The sequence below is a fragment of the Apis florea genome, unplaced genomic scaffold, assembly GCF_048593485.1.
Source record: "Apis florea isolate Af1SG1 unplaced genomic scaffold, ASM4859348v1 contig_2897_pilon, whole genome shotgun sequence".
Classification (NCBI taxonomy): domain Eukaryota; kingdom Metazoa; phylum Arthropoda; class Insecta; order Hymenoptera; family Apidae; genus Apis; species Apis florea.
This window is the reverse complement of record NW_028256665.1, coordinates 1,048,554-1,074,081: the sequence shown is the minus strand read 5'-3', so window position 1 is coordinate 1,074,081 and position 25,528 is coordinate 1,048,554. Positions and strand designations below refer to the sequence as shown.

At 43.6% G+C, this 25,528-nt stretch overlaps 1 protein-coding gene across 6 annotated transcripts in view; it reads left to right on the top strand.

Moving 5' to 3' along the window:
• Window positions 1-25,528, top strand: part of LOC100869960 (agrin) — a 314,930-nt gene that overhangs the window by 269,270 nt on the left and 20,132 nt on the right. For all 6 annotated transcript variants that reach the window (XM_086907395.1, XM_086907394.1, XM_012491686.3 and 3 more), the window contains one exon: window positions 18,648-18,884. In XM_086907395.1, the coding sequence (XP_086763521.1) occupies window positions 18,648-18,884 (237 nt within the window). The remainder of the gene's footprint in view (window positions 1-18,647; window positions 18,885-25,528) is intronic.

Below are 25,528 nucleotides of genomic sequence, written 5' to 3'. Positions count from 1 at the left end.
CCAATCTATTCTCCCCTCTTCCCCGATTCCTTTTGATTTATCGCCGGATTTAGCCCCGGTGATCGATAGGGAAACCCGAAGGAGGAAAGTTTCTCCAACTTTATTCTCGCCATTTCTTTCTTCCTCTTCTTCTTCTTCTTCTTCTTCTTCTTCTTCTTTCTGTTTTCTAAAAATCGAGAAGCGATTATTTCATTCGATATATCGATCCACGAACGAGAAGTTCATTAACCCCCGCAGCCTTTATCGAAACTTCACGACACTTCATTATTGAAAGTTTAATTAATACTGCGCAATTCTCTCTTAGAAACCGATTTTCATTAAACGGTCTCTTTAAAACTCCATCTATTCCAATATCCCCGCTGCAACTTTATAACGGGAAATCATTCCTCGTAATTCGTTATGAAATGAAAAAAATTACATTCCTCGAATTATTTCTATCTTATCCCAGAAGAAGGAAGAGCGAATTATTGGGTTAAATGAATCCCTGAATCCTTCTTATAAAGTGAATTTATTCTTGGTGTTGCGTGGAAGTGATGGGTGGAAATGGAATCGCGTAAGGTTGCAAACTGCGCGTGGTGTATCTATCGGCGATGGATCGGGCGGGCGTAATGGCGAAACAAACGATTAATGCGATATTAATCCGACCGGCTCGAGTTGCAATACGCGCGCCCAATATCGATCGCCACTTGTCTTTGCGCGTGTAAGAAATTCACCACCCATTATCGACTGGATGTTGTACGATACGGTTGTACGATGATCGGGATATCGACGAAGGGATTAACGAAAACGCTCTCGAAACATTCGATTCATTTCGAATACGTTTGCGCGCGTATTGGATGGGATTGCGTGTGCTGCTTCGTGTCGGCCATTCCGTTCCTCCCCCTCCCCTCTTGTTGTTGCTGTTCGTCCAAGTTCGTTCGAGGAGAGGATACGAAAAGTTGAATTATTGCGTACGGGGAAGTTGCGCGAGAAGGGTGTTGGCCGAGTTTGTGCCGCGAATAATTTTTCGGTTCGATTGTTGGCGAGGAGGAGGAGGAGGGGCGTGAAAAGTTGGACGGAACGAAAGAGATAGGAAATTCGTTTCTTTGTTGAGGGCAAGTTTTTTTTTTTTCTTTCTTTCTTTCTTTCTTTTTTGCGAGAAATAATACGATTAAATGGCAGTTGGCAAATATTGGATGCGCTTGATGAACGGGGACGATAGTGATAAATATTTAAAATATTCCCGATTTTATATTATATTCGTTGATAAATATTGAAACCCGATAAAATTAATATTTTCTCGAAAGGTTGGATATATACGTACACGTACGTGATTATGAAAACTTGATGATGAGCGAAAATAATTCCCGAAATTACTTTCCTTCCGATAAAATTGCTCCGTTGTTTTGCGCCCCCCTCGTTTTAATCATCGCGATAATACCCGGAACTGGGCCAAGTTAATTGTTTAAATTGATCGGCCGATCGGTAATCCGAGGAACCGTCTGTTAGGTAATGGCGATACTCGCCAATTACCGTAGAAATTAATTGCACAAGTGAATCGCTCGATGAATTAAATACTTACGAAATGTTTCAATCCCGGGCACAAAACAATATCGGTATCAACACACCGTTAATTAACACAAGAACGTGTTAAAAGCGCGGATAAAGCGCGGAGGCGGCACCAGGCGTGTGCGTTCATCAGCGACAGCAGCGATGTTAAATGCAACGCGAGGAAATAACCGCGCCAATTTAATACAAAGCAGACCGAGAACTGGACCTGCCGCACGGAAAAGGGATTCAATTAGATCGTTTTTGTTCTGCGTTAATTGGCAGAGAAACTGATATATATATAACGCGAAGAACCAGTCTGCTATATTGAAATAATGAGCGAGTATGATTCATAATGGCGATTACGCGTATATGAGGCGCTTTATTATTTTATTTCGAATGGATAGAATGCTTTAATATAACGATGGTATTTAATTTATTAGGGAAACTGATCATTTTAAAGAAGAGGAGAGAAAAAAAGAAAACACGAAGGAAGCGGACAGACGAAGAGAGACGTTACGATTATTTCATCGTTGTCGAATCGTGTCGCAACGACGGCCCCAAGACGGTGTACGAGCCGATCCTCGTCGCGCCGCCTCCAACCGCGTTAATGCGGTGGAAATAAATTAACGAAACGCAGCCACGTATTTTCAGTCGTTATCGTCACGGTGTGTGTACGCGTGCACACGCGTCCCGATTGCATCGAAATTTATCTCCATCGGGCGTGATTAATACCGTTGCCCTCGCGGCCGCTATACATCACGCGTAATGATGTAATAACCGGTCTGCGCTTTCGAGTACCAGCCTCTTTCTCCCCCCCCCCCTTTCCTCTTATCTTTCCTTCCCTTTGTTCATAACAGCGAAAGAAACCGAGCGCAGGATGATAGACGAGAACCACGAAACTCTTTGCTTCTCGATCGTATTAAATAAACATCGGCGATTCGAAAAAGTTAACGATCCGCCATTTGCATGAGCGATAAATACGCTTCGATTTCTTCCATTGCCCCTTCCTACTTTGCTCGTCATCGGCCGCCACCGTGGTGTTCGTAAACGACGCCATTGAGACGCAACGCGGCGAACGAGATAAAAGATTTTATGGAGATCGCGGTGAATCTTAATCGCGACATGCTCGATAACGAGTGTAACGACTCGAGCCGCAGGCTCAACGTTGATTTACGACGGCGTATGAACGCGATTTCGAGATAAAAGTGTCTCTGATTTGACAAACCGATAAATTTTGCGCGTGTGTAAAATTTTTCACGCGTAAAAAACGTGGAAAATTTAGAGAGAAAAAAATAGGGGAGATCGTGCCGTTGAAATTGCTTTTTGTTTTATCCCGATATCTCGAACGGTTGTCGAGATACAACGATTCAAAGTTTTCGCGGCGCTCAACAATAAGTTATGAATGAGCGCGCCACCTATATTTCTTCCTGGAAGCGCGTACTACGAATCGTACTAAGAATCGTACTAGGCTATGTTTTTCCAGGAATCGCGTCTGCCGCTTGTCTGCGGTTTGGGGCAGGTCGGTGAGACGACGCCCGAGCAAGGAGAGAAACGATCAAAAATTACCATTCTCTTTGCGCGACGATATCTCGGGAACCGGAAGTCGTATCGAGATAAATCAAAATGCGTTTCGAAGGGCAAGGTCCACCGCTTCCAACGATCCCTTACTCGTCGTCCCAAAGTTATTATTCTCCGAGTTACAGCGGTTCAAAGTTTTCTTAATTTTAATCCGGGATTGGATCGAATTTTAAGGTAAACTAGACGCGATAGATGCGTTTACTTCTGAAGAAATATCGTTCATTGTTACGATTCCGTTAACGGTGTATCCCCGTTAAGAGAATAGTTGGGATTGATTTAAAAATCGTCTCGAAGTTGTGAGAATAGGAGGGAGAATGTCAAAGCGGAAAGGAAAAATTTCGAAATTGGATTCATTAAAATTCGCCCGGTATGGAAATCACATTCCGCAATTCGAGCTTGAGTTTTTCAATAATATTCGCGGATGATCCGGAGATGTTCCATTGAAAGTAACGAGATAATTACCGGCCCGTGACCCAGCCGGGATCCATTCATTATCGAAGGCCGAACGATTCTTTTGTACGAACACTCGAATCGAGCGGAACAATGGGGTTTTAAAATGCGAGCTCCTCGTGCCCTTACGTCGATCCTACCAGTTGTAATTACTTCGCTCGATAAATGTTTTCAGAAGCGGCAACGAGGTTTGGAAAAGTGGCGGCTACTTTTCGTACTTAATCCTCCCACGAATGTGTGCGTGTACGTGTACTCGCGCGCGTGTTATTTTTAAAACCATCGTGCTACAATCCTATCTTTCGTCTTTCGTTTCTCCTCTTTCTCCTGCTCTTTCTCTTTCTCTTCTCTCTCTCCCTCTTTTTTTTCCTTTTTCCTTCGAAGCTACATCGAGCACCTTTTTAACGACACGCCAAGCACGAGGCATGCTTTCATGAATTATACATTCGGTTTACCTTACTCGGTTCGGTATAATTTTCCATCGTTAAATTGCTCGTGCGCATAAACTTTATTGCTTTTCAACGGCTCTTCTTTCCGATGTTTCATTCCCATCTGTACACAGCTGCGTTCCGACGAGCGCTGTTTGTTTTTCCCGGGGAAAAAGACAGGATAATTATTACATCGAAGGATGTAGGAGGATGGAATTATCGCAAGGAAATTGCAGCAGGTGTGATGATCCGTGATGACGATAATTACACGTTGCGCATTGAAATTGTACATCCGGTTCCATTCTCTCTTCCCCATTTCGAACAAACGATCATCTCCCTCACGAAACCTTTCCCACTTTTTATTAATCCCCGTTTTAATTTCACTTTATCGTTTCACAATACACGTTGCTCACGATGAAAGGAAGGAACAGAGAACCTTCGCGCGCCCTCCTCGAGCTTTTATTATTCCCCTTTCGTAGCCATCTTTCGACCTTGTTACTCGAAAAGTTGCGCGGAATTAAAAGGAAGTAGTCGCTCGTCGTACGCGCTCGTCGTGCGTCCTCGTATTTCTTTGTCCTCGAAATAATTCATCTTCCTTTTCCCACCTTGAAACTTGTCCACCTCTCTTATTAATGTATATAAAACTGAGGGATGTAACACGAGGCGAGTACTCGTTCAACTCGAGAATCTATTTCACTTATTTCTCTCTCTCTCTCTCTCTCTCTCTCTCTCGCGTTGAACATCGAAGTTAACGGGTAACCAAGTTTAATCAGATCGAGGCGATGTTGTTCCTCGCCTCTTTCGTGCAATCGATGTTACTTTTCGAAAATAATCTTCAAACCGTTTAAAACAAAGTTTAATTAGAAAGGAAATTGTTGCACGATAAATATCAAGAACAAAAGATAAATTTACGGCGTGAACAACGAGATCACCGGAACGGAAGTTGCTTCGGGCATTGATTATTTCTTTTAATAATCCCCCTCCCCCGTGTCGATTCTCTGTCGAGAGATAGATTCCGTTAGAATTTTCAAGCGCGCATATAACAACGTGGAAATGGAAACTCGACTTACGAAAAATCCCTCACAGATGTGGATAGCCTGCGGCGCGACGCGAAGGAAACCGCGAGGGTGAAAGGAAAAGAAAAGAAAAAAGAAGGAGGGGAGGGGAAAATGGCGAGGATAATGGCCCCTCGACATCTTGGGGGAAATACAGGACCGTGAAAATAATGCAGGACTCGTTTGTTACTTGTCGGACAGTGATTCGTCTGGTTGAGGTCAGAGGGACGGTGAGAAAATGGCGAGGGCCGGTGAAAAGTGGTGAATTTTTCATCTGCATAGTTAGTGTCCGCTACCGGGGCTGGTTCGAGGTAAAAACTTCCTTCTTTTCCCCCTCAGGAATTTGCTGGAATAAGGAAGAAGAAAAAGAAGGAGGAGAAGAAGAAAAAAAGAAACAAAATAATAGAAACGGAGGAGCAAAAGGCAAAGAGTTGCCAAGGAGAGGAACGTGTTTAACTGTACGCCGAGTTCCATTTCTGTTCCGCGGATGGCCGAGTCTATGCACCGTGTCTAAGAATCTTCTCCTTCTTATTTCTCACTCTATTCCTACGATTTCTCTTTGTATCCTCTTCTCCTTCCCTCCATTGTGGGTAGGAACGTTCAAGAACGAGCAAAGGTTTTAAACGAAGACTGTTTATACAAGATGAATCGTCTGTTATCGATAATTATACATTTCCCCTCTTTCAAGCAGTTTCTCATTCTCAGGGAAATCGTCAACGAAATCGTCTCTCACTTTCCCCTTCTTCGCTAAATTTATCCATTCGAAAACAGAAACTCGTTTCACACTCGTCCAATTCCGATCTTCCTTATCCCATCCTATCCAATCCTAGAATGTTTCGCATTCGCGCGACAAATCGATCAAAGTCGACGATAAAAATCGGTCGATGAGGATGAAGTTAACTCTCCTCGAATAAGCGGACGATTTAAAAGCTGTCGAGCGGGCAACGGAACGCTCGGTTTCCTTTCCTTTCCAAGACCGTGTTTACGCTCTTAATCCGGGAAGAAAAACGTTTGGGGGAACCGATCCTCCAGCGTAGAACGTTGTAAAACAATGACGGTCCCGCGTTTAATCCTCGTACGTTTATCTTATGCAATTACGCACGAAACGTATCGCTACCGTGTTTTACACACGGAACAGGGGAGATGGAGAGGGGAGGAGAGATGCCTCGCGCAAGATGTTCCAAACTATTGTTGCTGGCTGGTGCGCCGGTAAATCGCGTTTAATATACGCCCTCCTGAAAGAGTTTGAACGGCCGCGAGTTGGGGAAGGAAACTTGGTGAATGGTGCGAAGTGTTCGGTATCGTTGTTGGGGGGGGGGGGGATAAGGAGGAGAGGAGTGTGTCTGGCGTGAGGTAATGAAATAGGCTCGCTTCGAGTTTCATCTTTTTGTTTTTTTTTTTCAAATCTTTTCGAGAAGAGGAAAGGAAAGGAAAATGCGAAAACACGAGGCGAAAGCAAATTAATCTTCAATTTTTATACTTTTTCCAAGCTTCTCTCTCAATTTTACTTTCCTTTTTTTTTTTTTTTTTTTTTTTGTAATTTAAAAATAGAAGAAAGGATTCTTTGTACCCCCGAATTCTTTCGTTATGGAATAATTTTCCAGTGGGGGGAAGGATTGGTTGGATGTTTTCGGGGTGACGTTGAAAATTCGGGGAAAATCGTGCCGTTTTCGACGGTATGATAGCGAAAGCGACAGAGGTGGCGTCGAATTTTGTAAATTTTACGGATTCTTCGAATTTCACGCGGCAAGGAATGCCGCAAATTAAAACCTGCCAACGTTTCAACGTGAGCTTTCATCGGAATCAGGGTGGGGGGAGTGCGCGCGGCCGCGTTAGAAAACGAAATAGCGCCGGCAATGGCGCGGAATCTCGCGAATTTCTGAAATTCCCCCCACGATTTCCGGGACAATGTCACGAATTAAAACTTTTCAGACGTTGGAACCTGTTCCTCCACCTTCTGATATCCGATTACTTTGTATCGGAAAAGTAAGGTGGGTTCGAGGATGGCGTGCAATTTCCTTCAGAACTCTCCGCTAATTATCGATAATAACGCGAGATTTTCTTTTTCCTTCTTTTTTTTCCTTAATGAAATAACATTACGTTTTCTGCGCTGCCCGATATCGGATGATATTGAAACAGCCAACGTATTCTTTTTAAAAAAAAAAAAAATAACATCTCTCGCTGATATAGCGTAGCAACGATAATGCGCTTTGCCTCGAATCGATCTCTATCTCTATTGGTTCCTGAGAAACAAGGTTGTAAAAAGCGGAACGTAAAACGCAAACGGCGATGAATAGTTAAAATTCTCGGAACTGGCGTATTCTTTTTTCCCTTTTTCTTTTTTTTTTTTTTTCACGAGAAAGTGCGTAATAGTGGAAGAGAAATCGCGTGTTTCAGCGTGTATCGGCAAAATGCGTGTGTATGCAAAGAAAAAGAAATTTACGAGAAAAAAATTTGTTTTAAGTTGGTATCTTAGAAACGAATAATGACCAGCATTACCATCGTTTTAAAGGGGAAAATTCTCGGAGTAAGTTCTAAATAATCGAAAAATTTGGAAGTAACAACATTTATAATAATAATAATGTCCGTCCTCGATTTAATACAATAAATATTAATTGGATTCTTTTCACATATCGATCGAGCAGCTTTAACGCCATGGATAATAATCCAAGCGTCTTCGAAACGATCGAAAAAGCGCGTTCCTCGACGAATCTCAAATAAACGTTGTGTAACATCTCGATACGCGCAGATGATCTACGCGGTTTCTCGCAATGTAAAGTTAGGTGTACGAAACAGGCTATAAGTTATATACGCACAGGTATCGAGGCTGCCATTAGAACTCTCATAAAGCTGTAGTATGTACTTGTAATACTGCCGAAACCCGAGACACTTCTCCAAGAAAATACAACTTACACCCGGGGTGTCTCAAACTTCAACAACTTACCCTATGAAATCCCATAAAGTCTTGCTGCCGCCGCTTGCTCCGGCTTCCGTTTACAGGAGTACGTTTCAACTATTTCCAAAATAGCTTAACCTTAGAACCAGCTCAGAACAGCTGATATTCGCGCGAAACGTATTTTCATTTACGGGTAGGAAACCCTCGGAGGAGAGAGGGATAAATTTAAGAGAGAAGAAAGTTTATCGACCAACAGTCGCGCATTTCTCTTCTCCGGGTGATCGGTGTTCGCGAAATATTAATCGTCCCGCAAAATCCACTCGAGAACCAGATTCAGGAAGAGATAAGCGAGTACGAGTCGAGATCGGAATCTCGAAAAATCGAAGGGGTGCACGGTCTCGTGTCTGAATCAGATAACGGCGTAATTGGGCCTTTATCGAGCTCCCTCTCAACTCAAGCGTTTCCACCTTATCCTCTTTAACCCTTTCTCCTCTCTTACGCAACACCATTGCGGTGCGCACCGTGTTCCAGATCGCCATTGCCTTAATTAGCATAGATAATGGAGGCACGGCCTTGAGCCGCCACACGCTTTCCAACAAAGCTTATCGTATCGATGGAACGTCGATATGGTGGATAATAAAGAGATGGTCACCGAATCGTCCGCCTTTTCAAGGTTACTGGGAAATGGTTTATCGATATTTTCATCTTTCGTTGGTTCCTCTCGAGGGAGGGATTTCGATACTCGATCTCGAAGGGGGGGGAAGTTAATTCGAGATGCGAATCTATTCTTTTGCTATCTAATTAGGAAATTGAAAGTTGCTTGTACGTTATCTGCACAGAGAGATTCCCCTTCCCCCATCTATTTTTCAATAATCTCTGGGAAAAAACGTCAAAGCTAGAAAAGAAAAAGAAGATTATGTATCCGACTTATCAAGGTGGAGGATAAAAGCTTCCGGAAAGCTTTTTAATTTGCCTCCCAAGTATATATATATATCTTTTTTGTCCTTGCTATGTTTTCATTTCCACGTCGGTAGAAAAAAAAAGATCCTGTTTTTCATCTTTCCCCTCCCCCGTTTCAGGGCCATTAACTTTAATGAAATTCTTCACGTGTTCCCTTAACGGCTTTGACTCGCATTAACTCGATGCATTTCCACGAAACACGTATTATTTCTCGAGCGTGTGTAAACAAAGTCGCGATAATTGTCCGTGCTTATTAACGCAACGTCTCGTATTTAACTCGGTCCCCCAAAAACATTGTGTGTGCATTCGTGAAAAATTTCCGCCCAATCGATTCCCACGAAATTTTCATAACTTTACGCGCGATTGGCGCGAGGCCAATTAAGAAAGAAAACACGGGAAATTCGCGTCTACTCAGCCGCGCAACCTGGTTCGCGTCAAATCTGGTTACAAGCGGAGCCATGGACTGGATAATATTGAATCCGGTCCGTGTCCGATTATGGGACGGTATTAAACCCATTACCGGCCTCGCATGGTTACGTTTAATTATATTTGTTGCGCCAGCTGGAACGCAATTACAATATTGCAAATTATAGAACGGTAAGAGTAAGTAATTAATTTTCGAAATGTTTTACGGTATTGCAAAATTTATCGCGCGCGCGCAACTGTGTCACGTGTTCGCGCGCACACCGCGAAACAACACGCGATAATCCACAATCCGCGTATCGTAATCGACTGTGAAAACGCGGCCCGAATCATTAACAACGAACAAACTCGCTAATCTCTGTGTAAAATTACCGGGCGGCGGTTCGAACAAAATATTTTGACCGATGTTAATTACCACCTTTCCACGCCGTGTTACAGCGTTGTTTTGTGCTCCAATTCAGGTTACCAACTCTCGCTTTCCCTCTCCCCTCGCTTTTGAAAGGGGGCGCAGATAAGTAGAACGAGGACAGCGGTGGCCGGCCAAGCAGATAAGCGACAGTCGAGGATCGATTGTACATCTAAACTTAACCAAGCGTGACCCTTTTGTCGTTTCGACGCGAATAATTATGCTCGCTCGAGTTATCGAAACTGTGGCCGATGGTCTCTTCCTCTCTCCAAGATTCTCTCCAAGACCCTCCTCGCAACTTTTATCGCGAAAAAACGAAGGATTGAAAATTTTCTAAAGAATTAAAAATTTTAATTAACGCAAAATACAGGAATCGCGAGTGGGAGGGAAACGAGATTATCGTTCATAATGGTCGAAGCGTGCACGCTTGTTGATCGAATCGAATTATCATTATGTACGTTTAATATTATAATGACGGGGTAAAGCGCAGGGGGTAAATGGAACGAAGGGTGTTTTTCATCGACGACGAAACCGAGTGCGCGACCGATTCGCAAACAGGTCGGGCGAGACGTTGCATAGTAAAACGTGGAGCCGGCCAATGAGTGGTGGCGAATGAGCGCGGAATACGGGATCGGGTATATAATTACTTTCCGTGTTAATTCTCTTTGTTACGTTTTAATCGAGCAAATGACGCGTTGTTAATCCGCTTAACAACAATCATCTCGCATTTCGCGACATTTCCAGTTAATCCTGCCGATCAATCCTGCGATGGAATCGGAAGGAAGCCCATTTTCCAAATGGGAGAAAATTCGTGATTCAAAAAACAATCGATTTCCAACGAGGATACGTACGCGAGGATACGTATTCGATTCGTTGAAAATTTCACGAGAGAAAGAGAGAGAGAGAGAGGGGGGGAAACGGTCGATTTTCCCCCTCTCCCTCGAAATTAAAAATTTTCCTCCCCTATTGTAAAAATCATCCACCGCGAAACAAACAATCCTTCGACCCAGATTTGTCGTGCATTTTCCAGCCAAGGAAATTATTCGGAATGTTGATATATCGGGCGATGAAGGGAGGAGGCACGTGTCGCGCGAGGAGGGAAAAGTACTAGCACCGTGTAAAAAGTGGAGGAACGAGTCCGACCTAGAGCCGACAGCGTTTGCCCGGGGGCCGACTCGGGGTTCGATCCACGGTGCGTTGTTACGTCATTACATCGGCCAGCCTTGAATCTCCCCCGCCAGATGACACGACCCAGAAGAGAGAGGATTCTCTCGTCGGTCCAACCACCCGGTACGCTATTTTTTCCAAAGTCTCGTATCGAACGTGGAATGGAATGGAATACGGAGACAGGCTGGAAACCTCATCTCCAACGTTAGAATCAAATCCTCCTGGGAGGATCTTAAAGTCTTATTATATTACGCGACGGGATTGCCGCGATAACAAAGAGTTTTTAACGTCGGTGAGGGTAACGAGACACGTACCGTTTCGAGGGAATATACGAAGCGTTGCGTTCATCGACAGGATAGTTTATGAATAGAGGAGTGTCGTAAACGGATAGAAATGAGGGAAAGAATAGAAGCGAATTTTTAGAAAAGTCTAGGATAACTTTTCGTTTTCGAATTTTTCAGAAACGAAAAATCTCGTTTAATCCTGTGAGAAGTATATATAGATAATTTCTAATAGAGAATACCTGTAGTAATAATATCGCAATCGATAAGTATTTTCTACGCCCCCATCCGAGAAAGCAGTTTGCGCAATCTCCAAGGATTTTATTGACATCGTAAAATAAATCCTTTCTCGTTTGTCTTAACAGTCGAACGAGCGACAGGTTAAGATTATCACGTTTGAAAAGCCGAGCGATGTCGCGACGTTCAGCAGGGGGATGGGGTGAGGAAAGAGAGAGAGAGAGAGAAGATTTTGGTGGAAATAACGTGGAGAAGGAAAGAAAGAGAGGAAGAAAAAAAAGCGGAGTGAAGCCACTGTGATGTTACGAGAGTCTCGTAATTAAGCCTCGCGATAATTGCGCTTTTAATACCTCTTCCTCCGACTTTTATCGTTCCATCTTTCTCTCTCGGATCTTTTTCTGCGACGATGTTAGGAAGAGCCGAATAGAGAGGGAACAAAGTCTATTGTTCCCGTGGAACGAGGCGAGAATTGATTAGCGATTTGATTTAACGACACCGTGACAAAAGAGAACGGGTGACACTCGATCGATCTGTAAAAATTCCGTTCGACGCGCCTTCTCTTCGATGTTTGTAATCAATAAAATAGGCTAATTGGAACTTTTTAAAGGTAATGCCTTTTCTCTTTTTCTTTTTTTTTCTCTCTCTCTCTCTTTTTTACGGGAACACCATTTCGAATATTAATGGAATGAATAGGAATTGGATCGAAAATATAACATAATGGAGAAAATAGAGAAAATCGTTGGGAAGAGTGATTCTAAACAAATGGAAGCGAAATTGAAGCGTAGCGGAAAGAATCACAATGAAACGGTTTTGAAACTGAATGCGAACATTGTATTGAATATCTAATAGGGAAACGCGTAGATAAACTTGTTTCCAGAATAATAGGTGTAAAACGAACTTTTGACTTTTTTTTCACTATAATAAAAAAAGAAAGAGAGAGAGAACGAATTATCGAAGAGAATAGAAAATTTCGAATTATCAAACTCTTCCATTTCCATTCCCCTCTCGAAACGACGAAATCTTCGCGAATGATCCGGAATCATACCTCGAAAATTATATCTCTTTTATCCCAAGCTTTTCACAACGTCCTGCTTTTTTGTAAAACCAACCAAAATGCCCCATTTTCCGTGAGACAACAATAGAGAGAGAGAGAGAGAGACAGACGAAAGAGTGTAAATCTTCGTGGAACGCGTGCACACATAATTTCGAAACGCTGCCTTATCGGGGCAGCAACACGTCATCCTCTCGATCCTTTCGCTCCTCTCAATCCCAAATTCAATCTGATGCCTTTACTACCGACGCGCTCTGACCGAACAGCCCATATCCGCTTACGACCATAGAAACGTCCGCCTGACAGGCGAAACTCGCTCGTTAATCACGACAGTTGGATTCTCCCTCCTTCGATCTCGTTTATGCGGATTTGATGCTCTACAGTGTTGTGTGTCGGTGTCCACAGGTGTTTCTCTCTCCCTCCAGCGTGCATGTAAATTCTCTCTCTCTCTCTCTCTCTCTCTCTCTCTTTCTCTCGCACGGAAGAAGGATAATTTGTTTTCCAGCTCGTCTTGAAACACCGGCCGTTCAAAAGGCCGAGGTGAATTTATGGCGTCCGCGAGATTAACGACACGCATCGACTCGGGATTGATTAACAGCCGGATCGAAATGGAAAAACATCGGTTTCCTTCCATTTCTTTTCTTTGGTTGGAAATTCGTTACGGCCTCTCCAAGTTCACCGCCGAGGGATGTTTGCGGTTGTTCAAAGTATTATTAAACCGGTGATCCTGTTTGGCTTGGCCGGTTTAGAAATTTGCATTTATTATTTTAAACGAGTTAAACTCGTTACCTTTTTTTTTTACGGTATTTCGATATTCCGTTTCGGTAAAAAGAAAGGCTGGACTCGTTTGCTCCGCTTTATACCGCTCGCAACCACAAAGGTCAACCGTAATCCCTCAACCGCTATCTTCCTCGTTTCTCTTCTGATTCAGCGTTTCTTCTGCGATCGCTCGACTCGACTCGACTCGACTCGACCCGACCCGACCCGATCGCCAAACGAGGTGGTAAATAAATGGAACAAATAAAACTTCCCCTCCGGTGAAAAGGCGCCAGTCACAAGTAACCGATAAAAAGGCGGTAACGGCCCGCCTTCGCCTTAAGTAGCGGCCCATTAAAGTGGATTAATGGCCACTTATACATTACGATGGGCCAAATTATTGAATAAGAGGGAAGGAGGAGGGGGAAGAAATTCTTATCCGGAACGACCCTCGTCATCGCTCCACGGATCGAGTCCACTTGTACGCCCCCCTCCCCTCCCCCCCTTCGTGTCGAACAATATCCTGGATGTTCTCAAAGTTTGCCTAACGAGGCTCATTTGACACGGTCCGAGTGTAGCTGGCCACACACAGACGGCTCTTCGATCCCATTACTCGCTCCTCTTGATCCTTCTCCTCCTCCTTCTCCTCCTCCTCCTCCTCCTCCTCCTCTTCCCCCTTCATCTTCCCCTTATCTATCGAAATGTTCACCTATATATCGGCCATTCCGATAATCACCCACTAATTGGCGATCATCGCTACCTAAGCCGGCAATACAATCGTCCATCGTCGTCTTTAGAGCTTTCGAAAGGATTGTAACGTGATCCGTCTACGAAAAATGTTCCTAATTTTAATAGAAAAGGTTACAGTCGTTGATTCGACGATAATTCAGTTTTATTGATATTTTTTTCAATAAGCGTTGGAACAAATTTATACGTGAGAAATGCGTTCGAGAAATAACGCAGGGAGAGATATTCTGTATGAGATTTTTTGCCGCGAGACTTTTGCAAAGTGAATTCTTTTTTAAGGAGTTGAATAGATCAGTAGCTGTGGCGGAGGGGTTGATAAAACTACGGCGGAAAATTAATGGCGAAGTAATTTCGCCGTTGCTTATTTTATCGAGCTTCTCTCTCAAAGAGAAATTGCCAGGATTGAAATGGGAATAAAATAGACGCAAAAACTGCATTATCGAAATACTATTTATATCGGTCGGCGAGGTATAACAGGAAAAAGAAAGGTTGAAAGGAAAAGATTTTCCTTTCGGTTATTAATTTTCGAATAAATATACGAGCGGAATAATGCGAAAAATGCATCTCTAAAAATATATATTTCTGTTTTTATTAATGAAACGGTGCTGATTGAAAAATTTAATGTTCTCTCTCTCTCTCTCTCTCTCTCTTTTTAATTTCAATATTACTCCCGTTTTTTCATTTACTAAAATTTATATTTTTCACGAAAAATGCAAAAGGTAAAAGTAAAACACAAATTCGATTACACACAAATTCCCCGATATTTTATCGAAAATTTTTAAATGTGTATTTAATAAACGAGTATAAAAAAAAATATATATATATTTCGTAAATAAAAGTGTACGAGTACAAAGACCGTCCCAATATAAGAAAAATTAACATCGCGTCATTAATTAATAATCTCCCGTTCAAAATTCCCTATAATTAAGGGAACGCGTTATGCAACGTTATCAAGTCACGCGTAATTTGAAAATAATAATATATGTTGGAAAAATTGCTCGAATTAATCGAAACGAAGGGAAACAACGCTCGAAACAACAAAAATAAATGAATAAAAATATAACGAATCAAAATATTTGGAATTATTCGAATAATTATTCGCAAAAATTATCGAAATAATTCGAATAATTCGCGATCGAGATTTTCAAATAAACGTCGAAAAGTAAGCAGCAATTGTTTTCAACATTCGACAATTTGTCACGCGACGATATTACTAAATTACGGTCGACGGTTAAACGGTTATCGCGAGGAAAACGGAGGGAAGAAAATAGGGAAACTGCGGCGATGGGCATCGACGTTTGACAGACGTTTCGACGAGGCGGGTTTGGTGTACACCGAAGTAATGCGGTGCCCACCGATAATAAATTATCCGTAAGCGGCGGGCAGCAAGCTGCGACGGTCAGGTGCACCGGGCAAAAACTGGCAAAATGGATTATTAATTACGATATCACGTCGCCCCTTGCGGATGAACGAAACCAGAGGGAGAAACTTTGCCCACCTTTTTTCCACGCCTCGAAATTCGAGTCGAGCCGGGCGCGGGCCACGTTTAAAATTACACGATATTTCTATGAGATAAAATTGAAAATGAAAACGATCGATCGAACGATTGTAAATTTAAACGATCGGACAAACTCGAGATTTATACTTTTCTAATATATCCCGCGTCGATTCCGGGAGCAAGAAATTAGAAATCGCAAGTTTCACTGATACCACGTCGTCATACCACGTCGAATCGGTCGTTCCATTTTCCATGAGCGGGGTAGGCATGGTTCGGTACAAGATTGGTTCGCCAGCTCGATTAAGCTGGCTTTTTCAATTCTATTCCGTATGTGACTAACTGATATCCGATGTTATTTCGTTGGCCGAATGGCCGCGCTATAGTTTTATACACAGAATGTTAATCTTCCATCCGTTCGATGAACGTATGCCGCGGATTAAACGTTCGACCCGTGTATCCTACCTGTAAAAAAAAAAAAAAAAAAAAAAAAATGAAAATTTAAACGCTGATCGATCTGTTTCTGCTTGTCGACACGCGATAAAAGTTTCGCATGGTTTTCGCATTTAAATATCGCCGTTTATCCTCCGATATTATCAGTTTCGAAGCGAGTGAACGTACCTCTATCCCGTTCTGCTCAATGTTGCGTTTATATCGAGCGATAATTACATTGTTAAACGCTTTTTTCTATCTTTCTTTCTCTCTTTATTTTCCTTTTCGTACAATTTATTCTATCGGGTGAATAATTAAGTTTGAAAATATAAGAAAAGTTTGCCTCTCCCCTCCCTCCCCGTAGTCGAGACGCAGAAGCAATAAACGCCGTGGAAAATTTTTAACTTCGAGTTAATTTAACTTTCAAATTGATCCTATCAAAATTTCTTGCGAACCTCGTTGAAGCGGACGGGCCGAGAACTTGTTCCATGCTTATTTAAAGATGTTTCCCGCACAAATAACACTTTTACAGCGAGCGTTTTCATTCACTGGTTGCCCGCGCGCGTGCGAGAAGCCGAATGATATTACATCGAGACGTATTTCGAAAGATAAACAAATCGCTCGTTTCGAGCCGAAGGATAAGTCGAGCGAAATATCGAAGGAAAGGAAAACAAAAACATTTCGAAATCTTGCCGAATCTGTACGGAAATATTTTATTTACCGTAATTGCTCGATCGTCGCTTACTCTTATCTCCACGATCAATTTTCGATCGATTGTTTCGCTTGTAGAAAGAAAAGAAGAAGAAGAAGAAGAAGAAAAAGAAAGCGTATAGAAAACGCAATGTAACGATAACTGCTCCTCGTTCAAAAAATTCGTTCGTTTCTAAAATTATTCGTGCAGCCAGGAGTTTCGTGGACGAAATTCCATCCGTCCGTGGTGGCAATTTCGGTGGAAAACTCGATTCGAATATCCGTTGGAGATCGTACTCCCGATTTATTAGGAATCTACCCTCCTCTCCCCCTCCCCCCGTGTTACATTAGGAAAATTCGTTCCATTAGGAAGATTGCACGTGGACGGAAAGGGACAAATCGAACGGCCCTCTCCCGAACCCTCCTCCTCCCCTCCCCTCCCCGCCAGGAGCGTCGGATAACCGATCGCTAATTGCTTTTGTCATACCGATAATTAATAATGCATCGATCGGAAGGGGCGGAGAGGGGAGGTGACGATGAGTGGCCGGGCGAATTAAATGCGTTAACGAGGATAATCGGGTTGCGGTGAATGGTAAATGGAAAATACACCGGGGCGGCAGTTATTGAATACAAACGAGGCTGATCCATCATACGGGGCTTGAACTGGTACTGGCTTTCGATACAAACGATTTACCGCCCCGCTACTACTGACTATTATCGACGAGCGTTTCTCGTAGGTCGGGGAGGGGGGGAAATTTTGGAGGTTGAGAATAAAAGTTGTTTACGTAATTCACGGTATCGAGTAATGTAAAATGTTACTTTGAGACCGTTTCAAAATCGGAGAAAGTAATAATAAAACTCTGGAAAGAGTCGGTGGGAATTAATTTTCCTCGCTCAATATGGCGACACGAAGAATCACGATGATAATTCTCTTCCCTTCGTTATTTCACGTGCGTGGAACACTCGTTTTCTCCCTCGTTTTCTCCAAGATGAAAAGAAGGACGAGTTGAAATACGTAGGCCGTATATAACGAGGGGGATGGGATGAATGGTGATGGTCGGTTTGATTTGCAGAAGGAGCGACAAGAAGTGGCGAACAATGATAGGGAAAGCCGTGTTGGTATTTTGCGGCGTGTTGACGATATCCAACTGCTGCTACATTTTTCCAAAAGGTACTTGAACGAGCAAGTAACGAGCGAAATGACGACGCCTCTCCACACACACACATACACACACACATATATATATACTCTATTCTAAAAAGACTGTGAAATAACTAAACTTCAAGACTGTGCGAATACGTAACGAAATAGATCGGAATAGAAAGATTCCTTGTCACCTACAATACCACAAATTACCCGCAATAATTCATTTTTTAACATCTCGTCTTCTCTCATAGAACTCTAGAATCATTTTTTGAATGTTCCTCCTTTCTTTCGTTCCTCGTATAAGAGGAGAGGGAAGGGCGATCACGAGGCGACAAACGAAAAGGATATTTTAATTGAACTAATCCTCCCTCCCTCCCTCCCTTTATCAGGGGAGGTTCCATTAAAAATTTTCACCGCGGCTTAATAACTCGCGGACGGCTTTTATCTGTTCAAATCCCGGGGAAGAAAGGAGGAGGAGCGAGGGCCAGAGGCACGGTCACGGTTCGTACGCTGTATTTTATCGCGGCGCCGCGGGTCTAAATCCTCCCCCACGGTAGACGATACTTTATTCATCGTGAATCGTGCGGATTTAATTTCACACCGTTTTACGACACGCTCCCGTGTTTACGGTTCGTAATTACGTTTGAAAACGAGCGTGACCTCCCCTCCCCTTCCCAGAGAAAAAAGGAGGAATTATCGATTAAACGCGTGGCCGTGCCTCCCGCGTGCTCTTCGATCCCGTTTCCATTTCCTTATCGTTGTAACGTAACTCGGATTTTAGAGAATAAAGCGAAAGTTTCTCGTCGCTCGTTCAAATCGTTAACAAACCATTTTCTTCCCAAAATTGGATAAAGAAAGATCGTAGATGGAGTAAGTAAAGAGTAAAAAAGTGAGTGGATGGGACGAATTTCTCTGTTACAGAGATCAAGGATCCATGCACGAAACTGAATTGCAGCCAGGGTTCGCAATGCGTGCGAAGCAGGGACGGGAGCGAGGCGTCCTGCGAGTGCCTGGAATCCTGCCCGAGTTTGGGGGATCACGAAGGATCGAGCCCCGTTTGCGGCACAGATGGGACCGATTATCCGTCTCTGTGCGAGATGAACAGGGCCGCCTGCGCCAAGGGCGCCAATATCACGATGGCGTTCCAGGGAAAATGCGGTGAGTGCTTGATTCCAACAATTTCCAGAAAATATATTTCTTCGATCATCTTGCAACAAGTTATTAAACAAGACGACGATCCGAATCGAATAATAAGAACAAACACTTAAGAAACGTATTTTTAAGAAACTCGCGATCGTATTTATCGAGGGGGGACGTGGATAATCCGGCGATCCTCGAGGTGGAGACAAATATTTGTCGAATCGAGGAGGGGAGAAGGGGCTTAAATACCGGTGTTTGTCGGTACGTATTTACTCGCGTCTTTATGCACGCGATCAAGATTACTTCCGGGCAGATGGCACAGGTTTACACGCTCGTGTGTGCGGCGATGATATCGCTGGAATTCTTCTATTCCATCCGTAAGCTCGGAACGAATCCCCGGGAAAACCGATCTCTTCCGCTTAAATTGCTTCCTCCCGCTTATGAATATAAGGGAATTCCTTTGAAAGAAATATTGCCTTGACTCTTGTGCACACGAGATGCGTATAAAAGTGCGTATATATCGTTTTACGTTTCTGAATCGGTTTAATTCTGAACGAAAGAACTTTCCACGAAACGGATCTTCTCACGGATTAAGAGTTAATTCTTTCGTTCGTCCAATAAACTTTTCGCAAGCACAATACGCGATTGTTCGACGAATACGGATCCCCGATACGGTCATTGATTAAACGAAAGAAAGGGTTATTCGGGCAGGGAGGGATAAAAACAATCCCTTAATTTTCTCGCGTACGCTTACTTTATTTGAGATAAAAAACATATATAAACATATATCTGCTGTGACAATAGCAAGATAAGGAGTTAAAAAGAAGGAGTTGAAAAATCGTGAACGATTCTACCGAAGAAAGCGAAAAGGGTGTGACGTGAAATTGGAAAGGGAGCGCAACGGCCGAGAGAGGAAGCGAAAGACAGTGATAAATTAGCGGCATGCGAGCAGCGTTTTCCACGGGAATTTGTTCAAATGCAAGTTAAATTGTTGCACGCACACACGTACGTACACAACAAGCAGAATCGGGAAAGGAATCGCGCGAGTAAATTGTAGAGCAATCGATTTGCAGTCGAGTGAAACCCGCATTGAGTAGTAATGCCGTCCGATTAAAGCGATCCTTTTCTACTGATGATAACGCACGCTATACGTCGGTATTGTCGAGCATTTTAACCAGTTCAAGAAGTCAACCGGTTAAAAATTTCGAACAAAGTTACTTTGAGCGATTATTCGTTATATTCGATTATTTCGAATAATATATCGTCGAAGTAACTTTGTCCTTAAATTTCAATTATTAAATATACATATGTGTTAATGTCGGATCTTGCTTGCTCGGCGATGCAATTATTATATAATACAATGTTCTGTGAGATGCTCGACCTGGAAGCGAGAGGAGTCGAATGCCTCCTGTTTTCTTCGTTGCTTCGAAATTAAAAATGACTAACCAAGAAGAGAAGAAAGAGGAATCCTCTTCGTGTCCCGTTTTCTTTTCTTTCGTTTCGTATCTCGTTTCCAATGTTCGTCTCTTTACAGCCGTAATTTTCTTTTTTCTATCTAATTCTCTGCTGACCGTGGTTTCTTCTTTGATACAGCTCGTAAAAGTTTCCCTTCTTTCATTTACGTTAGACACGCTTTTACCTTCAACTATACGCATTTCTTCCCGACCAGTATCTCTTTCTCAAAGCATCTTTCTCTTTACGGCTTTTTACTCGATCGACTAATTTCTCCCACCCTTTCCTCTGATCCAATTTCTCCCTTTTTTAATTCTTAACATATTATTCGTGACGTCCGTTTGATCGAATTTTCCTTTCACAATTTCGCCCCGAATCAACATTTTTATTATCCTCTTAAATTTTTCCATTTCTTTCTTCCTTTTAAATTTCCAACCCATCGTTTATCCTTCGATTTCTCCCCTTTCTCTTTTATTAACCTCTTCCCCTTTCCAACACGTCACCTTCCAGATTTCTTCTTACCCCCTGTGCACTGTTTAACCCCTACCCAACCCTAGTCGCCTCGTATCCGCTTGACCGGCTCGAAAACGCGGTGCAAACTCGGCGAGCGTTTTAATCAACCGAACGGTAAAGACAAATGTTTGATCGAGCAGGTTGTAGTTGCGAGGTAAAGGTGACGATGTTTACTCGGAATCAGCCGTCTCCACCTTCTCCTTGCCTCCTATTCTTCGAACAGGCGATAATCGCGAGCAATCGTTGACGATCCTTCAAAACATCCCGAAAAACGGCTCAACTCTCCCTTCTTTCCTAACTTTTATCGTCGTTTTCGTCGATTCATCGCGTGCACGTGTTGGAAAGCACGTGTAAGTAAGAAAACGATCGAAAATTGATTTATTCTCAAGATTTCTATTCTAGAATTATTGGCAAGGATGATGGCAATACGGATGGGGGAGAGGGAAAAATTTCACGCGAAGAGCAAGGACGGATCCGAGAACAATGAAACGTAATAATCGAAGGAGGGACGAAGAAGATACTCGTGGAAGATTCGGTGGAAGAACCGTTCGACAAAAGGTCCTTCAATTTTTCTCGGCTCGATTCTCATCGAGGTGAAAGTCACGAGGATGGGCCAAGGAGGGGGGGGTTGGTGAAAAAGGGGAAAGTCAAGGGTGTTCTTTATCAATCGTATTCAGCCGGCGGTCCCCCGTGGCGGAGGGCGAAATCAATAATAAATTCGAGCGCGGAAAAAGGAACAGGGATCCAAGACCCATCCCTGACCCCTCCTAATTCCTTCCCGGCAACGAGGGCGGCGAGTCAAGGGGTGGAACGAGAGCTGGGTCGCGAATCTCAAGTGGCTGCGACGATAAATCAAATTAGCTCGAAACTTTCGAGACTTTTCGATCGTCACCTCCCTCTCACCTCCCCTGGTCCACTGCTCTGTCGGAGACGATTGGCTCGAGGGTAAATTGAAAAAAAGAAAAAAAAAAGAAAAGAAAAGGAGAAAAAGGAAAGAAGGAAGGAAGGAAGGAAGGAAGGAAAGAAAGGGAAGAAAAGATGGAGGAAATGAGTTTTCGAGGCGGACGAACTTTTTCAATGATTGAAAGTAGCAGTAACTGGAGGGAGGGGGAGGGGGGACGATAAGCACGAGGATGGATTGGGTGTTACGATTAAGGATATGCCAGTATTCTTGTTAACAGTGTCGAAGGTAGTGTCGGCGGAGGAGGTGAATATTGGTATTATCGAGTACGGGGCGGGGAAGGTGATTCGTAAGGAAAACTTGGGGAAAGTGGCGCAATTGAGAGGGATTAATCTTTGCCGGCTGTGATTGGAGAAGGAGGAAACTCGAAACGGATGGGGACGAAATTACCTCGTTTCCTTCCGAGCGATGAATCGTAACTGTCGTTTAATGTCTCGTTTAATATTTCGCGAAAGAAAACGGCGCCACGATGATTCGAACGAAAATAACAAGCTCGATACGATCGATCGTATTTTTTTTCACCGTATTTTCTTCATCTTCCATCCATAGAGTATCGATTTATCAAAGAAAAAAAAAAAATCGTGACATTATAATTGCCGTCCAATTACACTCCTTCGATCGTTCGCAATGAGAGACAATCTCGAGGCGATCCCCCCTCCCGTTTAATTCCACGATTATCCAGTCACCGTGCACTGTACCGATCGTTAGTTAAGTAACCTCCTCCGAGTGGAGGTCTTTGAAAGATAAGCGAACGTTCCTTTTTTCTCTTATTCTCTCTCTTTCTTTCTCTCTCTCTCTCTTTCCCTCCTCTCTTCCATCTCGACGAGAAGAAACTCGCTTTAGCCCCGTGAATATCCAGAGATATCTAGATATCAGAATAGAGGAGAGCGTGCCGTTTCCTTCACGCTCGAGCGTGTCGAAATAAGGGTCTTCCTAAGGGAAAGGGGAAAAAAGGTTAGTTTCCGAGCGAACACGGTTCGAGAAAATGGGCTCGGCTAAATTCTCACACTCTGGTCGATATTCGAGGGATTCGAGGGCCGTGGCACGCATCGAACGAAGAGATGAGAAGCGTGTAGCTAGGCCGATCGTGTCCCGATCGCTTCGATCCGATCCGATCCACGTTCGAGTGCGCGTGTCGAAACGAAGGGATTATCGTGTCGGGGTGGAAAATAAGCGAATCGATGGAAGAAGGACTGGCTCTGACTTTCGAGTGACTATTTTTACGTTTTACCACGCGATCTAGAAAATAAAGAAACTTGTCGTTAAAGCCGTTCGAAAGCTGTACATTTTTCAAAAGTCTGCCGATCTTGGAAAGATACATCCCAAGATACATCCGCGGTTTCGACGATACATCCGTGCATATCCTCCCCTCAAAAGAGACGGGATCCATAAATTATCTTCAAACGGTTACACCGTAATTGCGTCGTAATGAAATCAAATCTCGATTTCCCCGACGAATGGGAATGGAGCAAGGAAGCGAGCGGAGGTCCGGAACCAGCTTCGAATACGTCTGCGTTCATCCGTGTAATCGCTCATAATTCAACGACACGCGCCTAATCGGGCGGCGCGTGCCTCTTTGCGCAGCGAGTTCGCCTGGCAAAGTAGCCCGTTTGCGATGCAGCGCGCACGTGGTTTCCCTCCATCCCTTATCCATTCCTAACTCCGTGCGATCCGTCGTAAATTATGATCGTTGCTCCTTGGCCGGATGCTGTTACGCTGCTTGTGTTTACGCGTCTCGAGTCTAAGTGACTACCACCCCCTCTCGCAAGGAATGGTATTGCAAGGGTTTACGGTACACTCGAGGGATGCCGCGAATCGAACAGAAATGGCTTGGCTGCGTTGCGCACGAGAGAAAACCGCCAAGCTTCTGTTAACGTAAACTCAGTCATTGCGCGTAATTTGCTTCGACGATGCTTCATAACGGTGGATTCGGTGGATTTCGCTACCGATTGATATTCGTTAATATTGGGGAGGAGGAGAACGGTGGTTGCGTCTTGGTTCGAATTTTCCGAAAATGGATTTCGAATGGAAACGGGTTCGTTTCGAATTTGACGCGTTTACTTTCGTTAATGTTCGATTGGAAAGATCGGTGAGGAGGGAGGATCGTGTATATATATTTTTTTTTTTTTGTTACACTTTCGTTCCAATACGAATGCGTATTTCGACTCTTTTCAACGTTCCAACTTTCCGGTTTTAACAGGCCTTCGATGAATTTTCAGTTTTACATGAAGTTGCGAAATTTTCGAAACCGCAACGAAGCTACGCGAAACCGCTGCAGCTATTGAACGTTGCGAAGCTAAAGCTACGCAAAACTACCAATTCTATTGAAACGGATAGCGGTACACAAAGCTACAAACGAAATTTTGAAACCTGATCCCAGTGTTTCGAAAGCACCTCGCGTGTTTGCTCGCCAATTGGAATAAAATGCAATAAAATAAAATAAAAATCACGTTCCCGCGATTCTCCATCGATAAACTTACTTAATATACATTTGCGCACGAAACGATTACCCGATAAAGAAAATTGTTTATAGCGCTTATAAGAATATATTTAAACGTCGTTTGTACAACGTTGCGAAAATTATCGTATTCTGCTCGTCCGACCGGACAACGCGTAAATACCGGGGAAGGGGTAAGTTACCGAGGTGCTAAAAAGGAGAAACCGAGCGGAACAATAACGAAGCACGAGATAAGAATGCAGACGGTGGAACGTCAGAGAGAGAAGTTAGCGATCTTTCAATTCGTTGACCAAACTCAATTCAATTCCCTTTATCCGCCACTTACCCGACCCGCGACAACTTCTTTCTTATTCCACCCCGTCCGCTTATTATTCCTTTCTGAAAGTTATTCCGCGAGAATGCAAAATACGGCGCGCTGCAACGAGGAGGTCACGAGAAGGGGATCGAGAGAGAGAGGTCGAGTCGTGGTGCGAAGAGAAGCGAAGAGAAGGAGGGGGGGGCGTGGAAAAAAGTAGTCTACGGGCCACGTAGAAAGTTTCGCGTAACTCGGAAGATTAGACGGAGGGGAGGGATGTTGCCGTTGGAGACAGCCGTTGAGGGAGGGAGGGAGGGAGGGGGAGGGTGAGTTTGGAGAGGCAGAGAGTGAACGAGAGGAGGAGGAAGAGAAGGGGTGAGAAAATGAGAGGTGGCGTGGCTCTTAGCGACGGACTTAAAAACAATTGGCTCGCGGCGACGCGGGAATTTTAAACACAGTTTTATCGACGGGCCGGATGGCTTTTGTTCGACGAAATCGCCCGAGGGGGTGTGGAACGGGGGTGTGAATCGAGCGACTCGACGCACTCTGTCCACGATCGAAGAGCTTTAAGGCAATTTACGAGGGGTTTTACGGTTTCAAGTGACGCCAGCCTGTCCCGATCTTTTTTCCATTTTCCCCTCCCTTCCTTTCATCCCTCCGCCTTCTTCCACTCCCCCTCTTCTTTCACGCCGCTTTATATTCAACGTTGTTTTAATGCCGACCGTTTCTCGCGAGATCTTCCTTTTTTCTTTTTTTTTTTTTTTTTTTTTCCCTCCTCTCGAATTGCATTCACGGGTCGGGTTGGAAAAATTATCGCCGAGAGAAATTCGAACCGGCTCGGAAATTATTCTCAAAGATTTCTTAGATAGGAGGAAGTAGAAAAGTCTCTCTCTCTCTCTCTCTCGGTCGGATACGGCTCGAGAAGAGTTATTTAGTCGAAGGGAGGAAACGTTTTCGTGCACACGACGCGGCGATATCGTTAC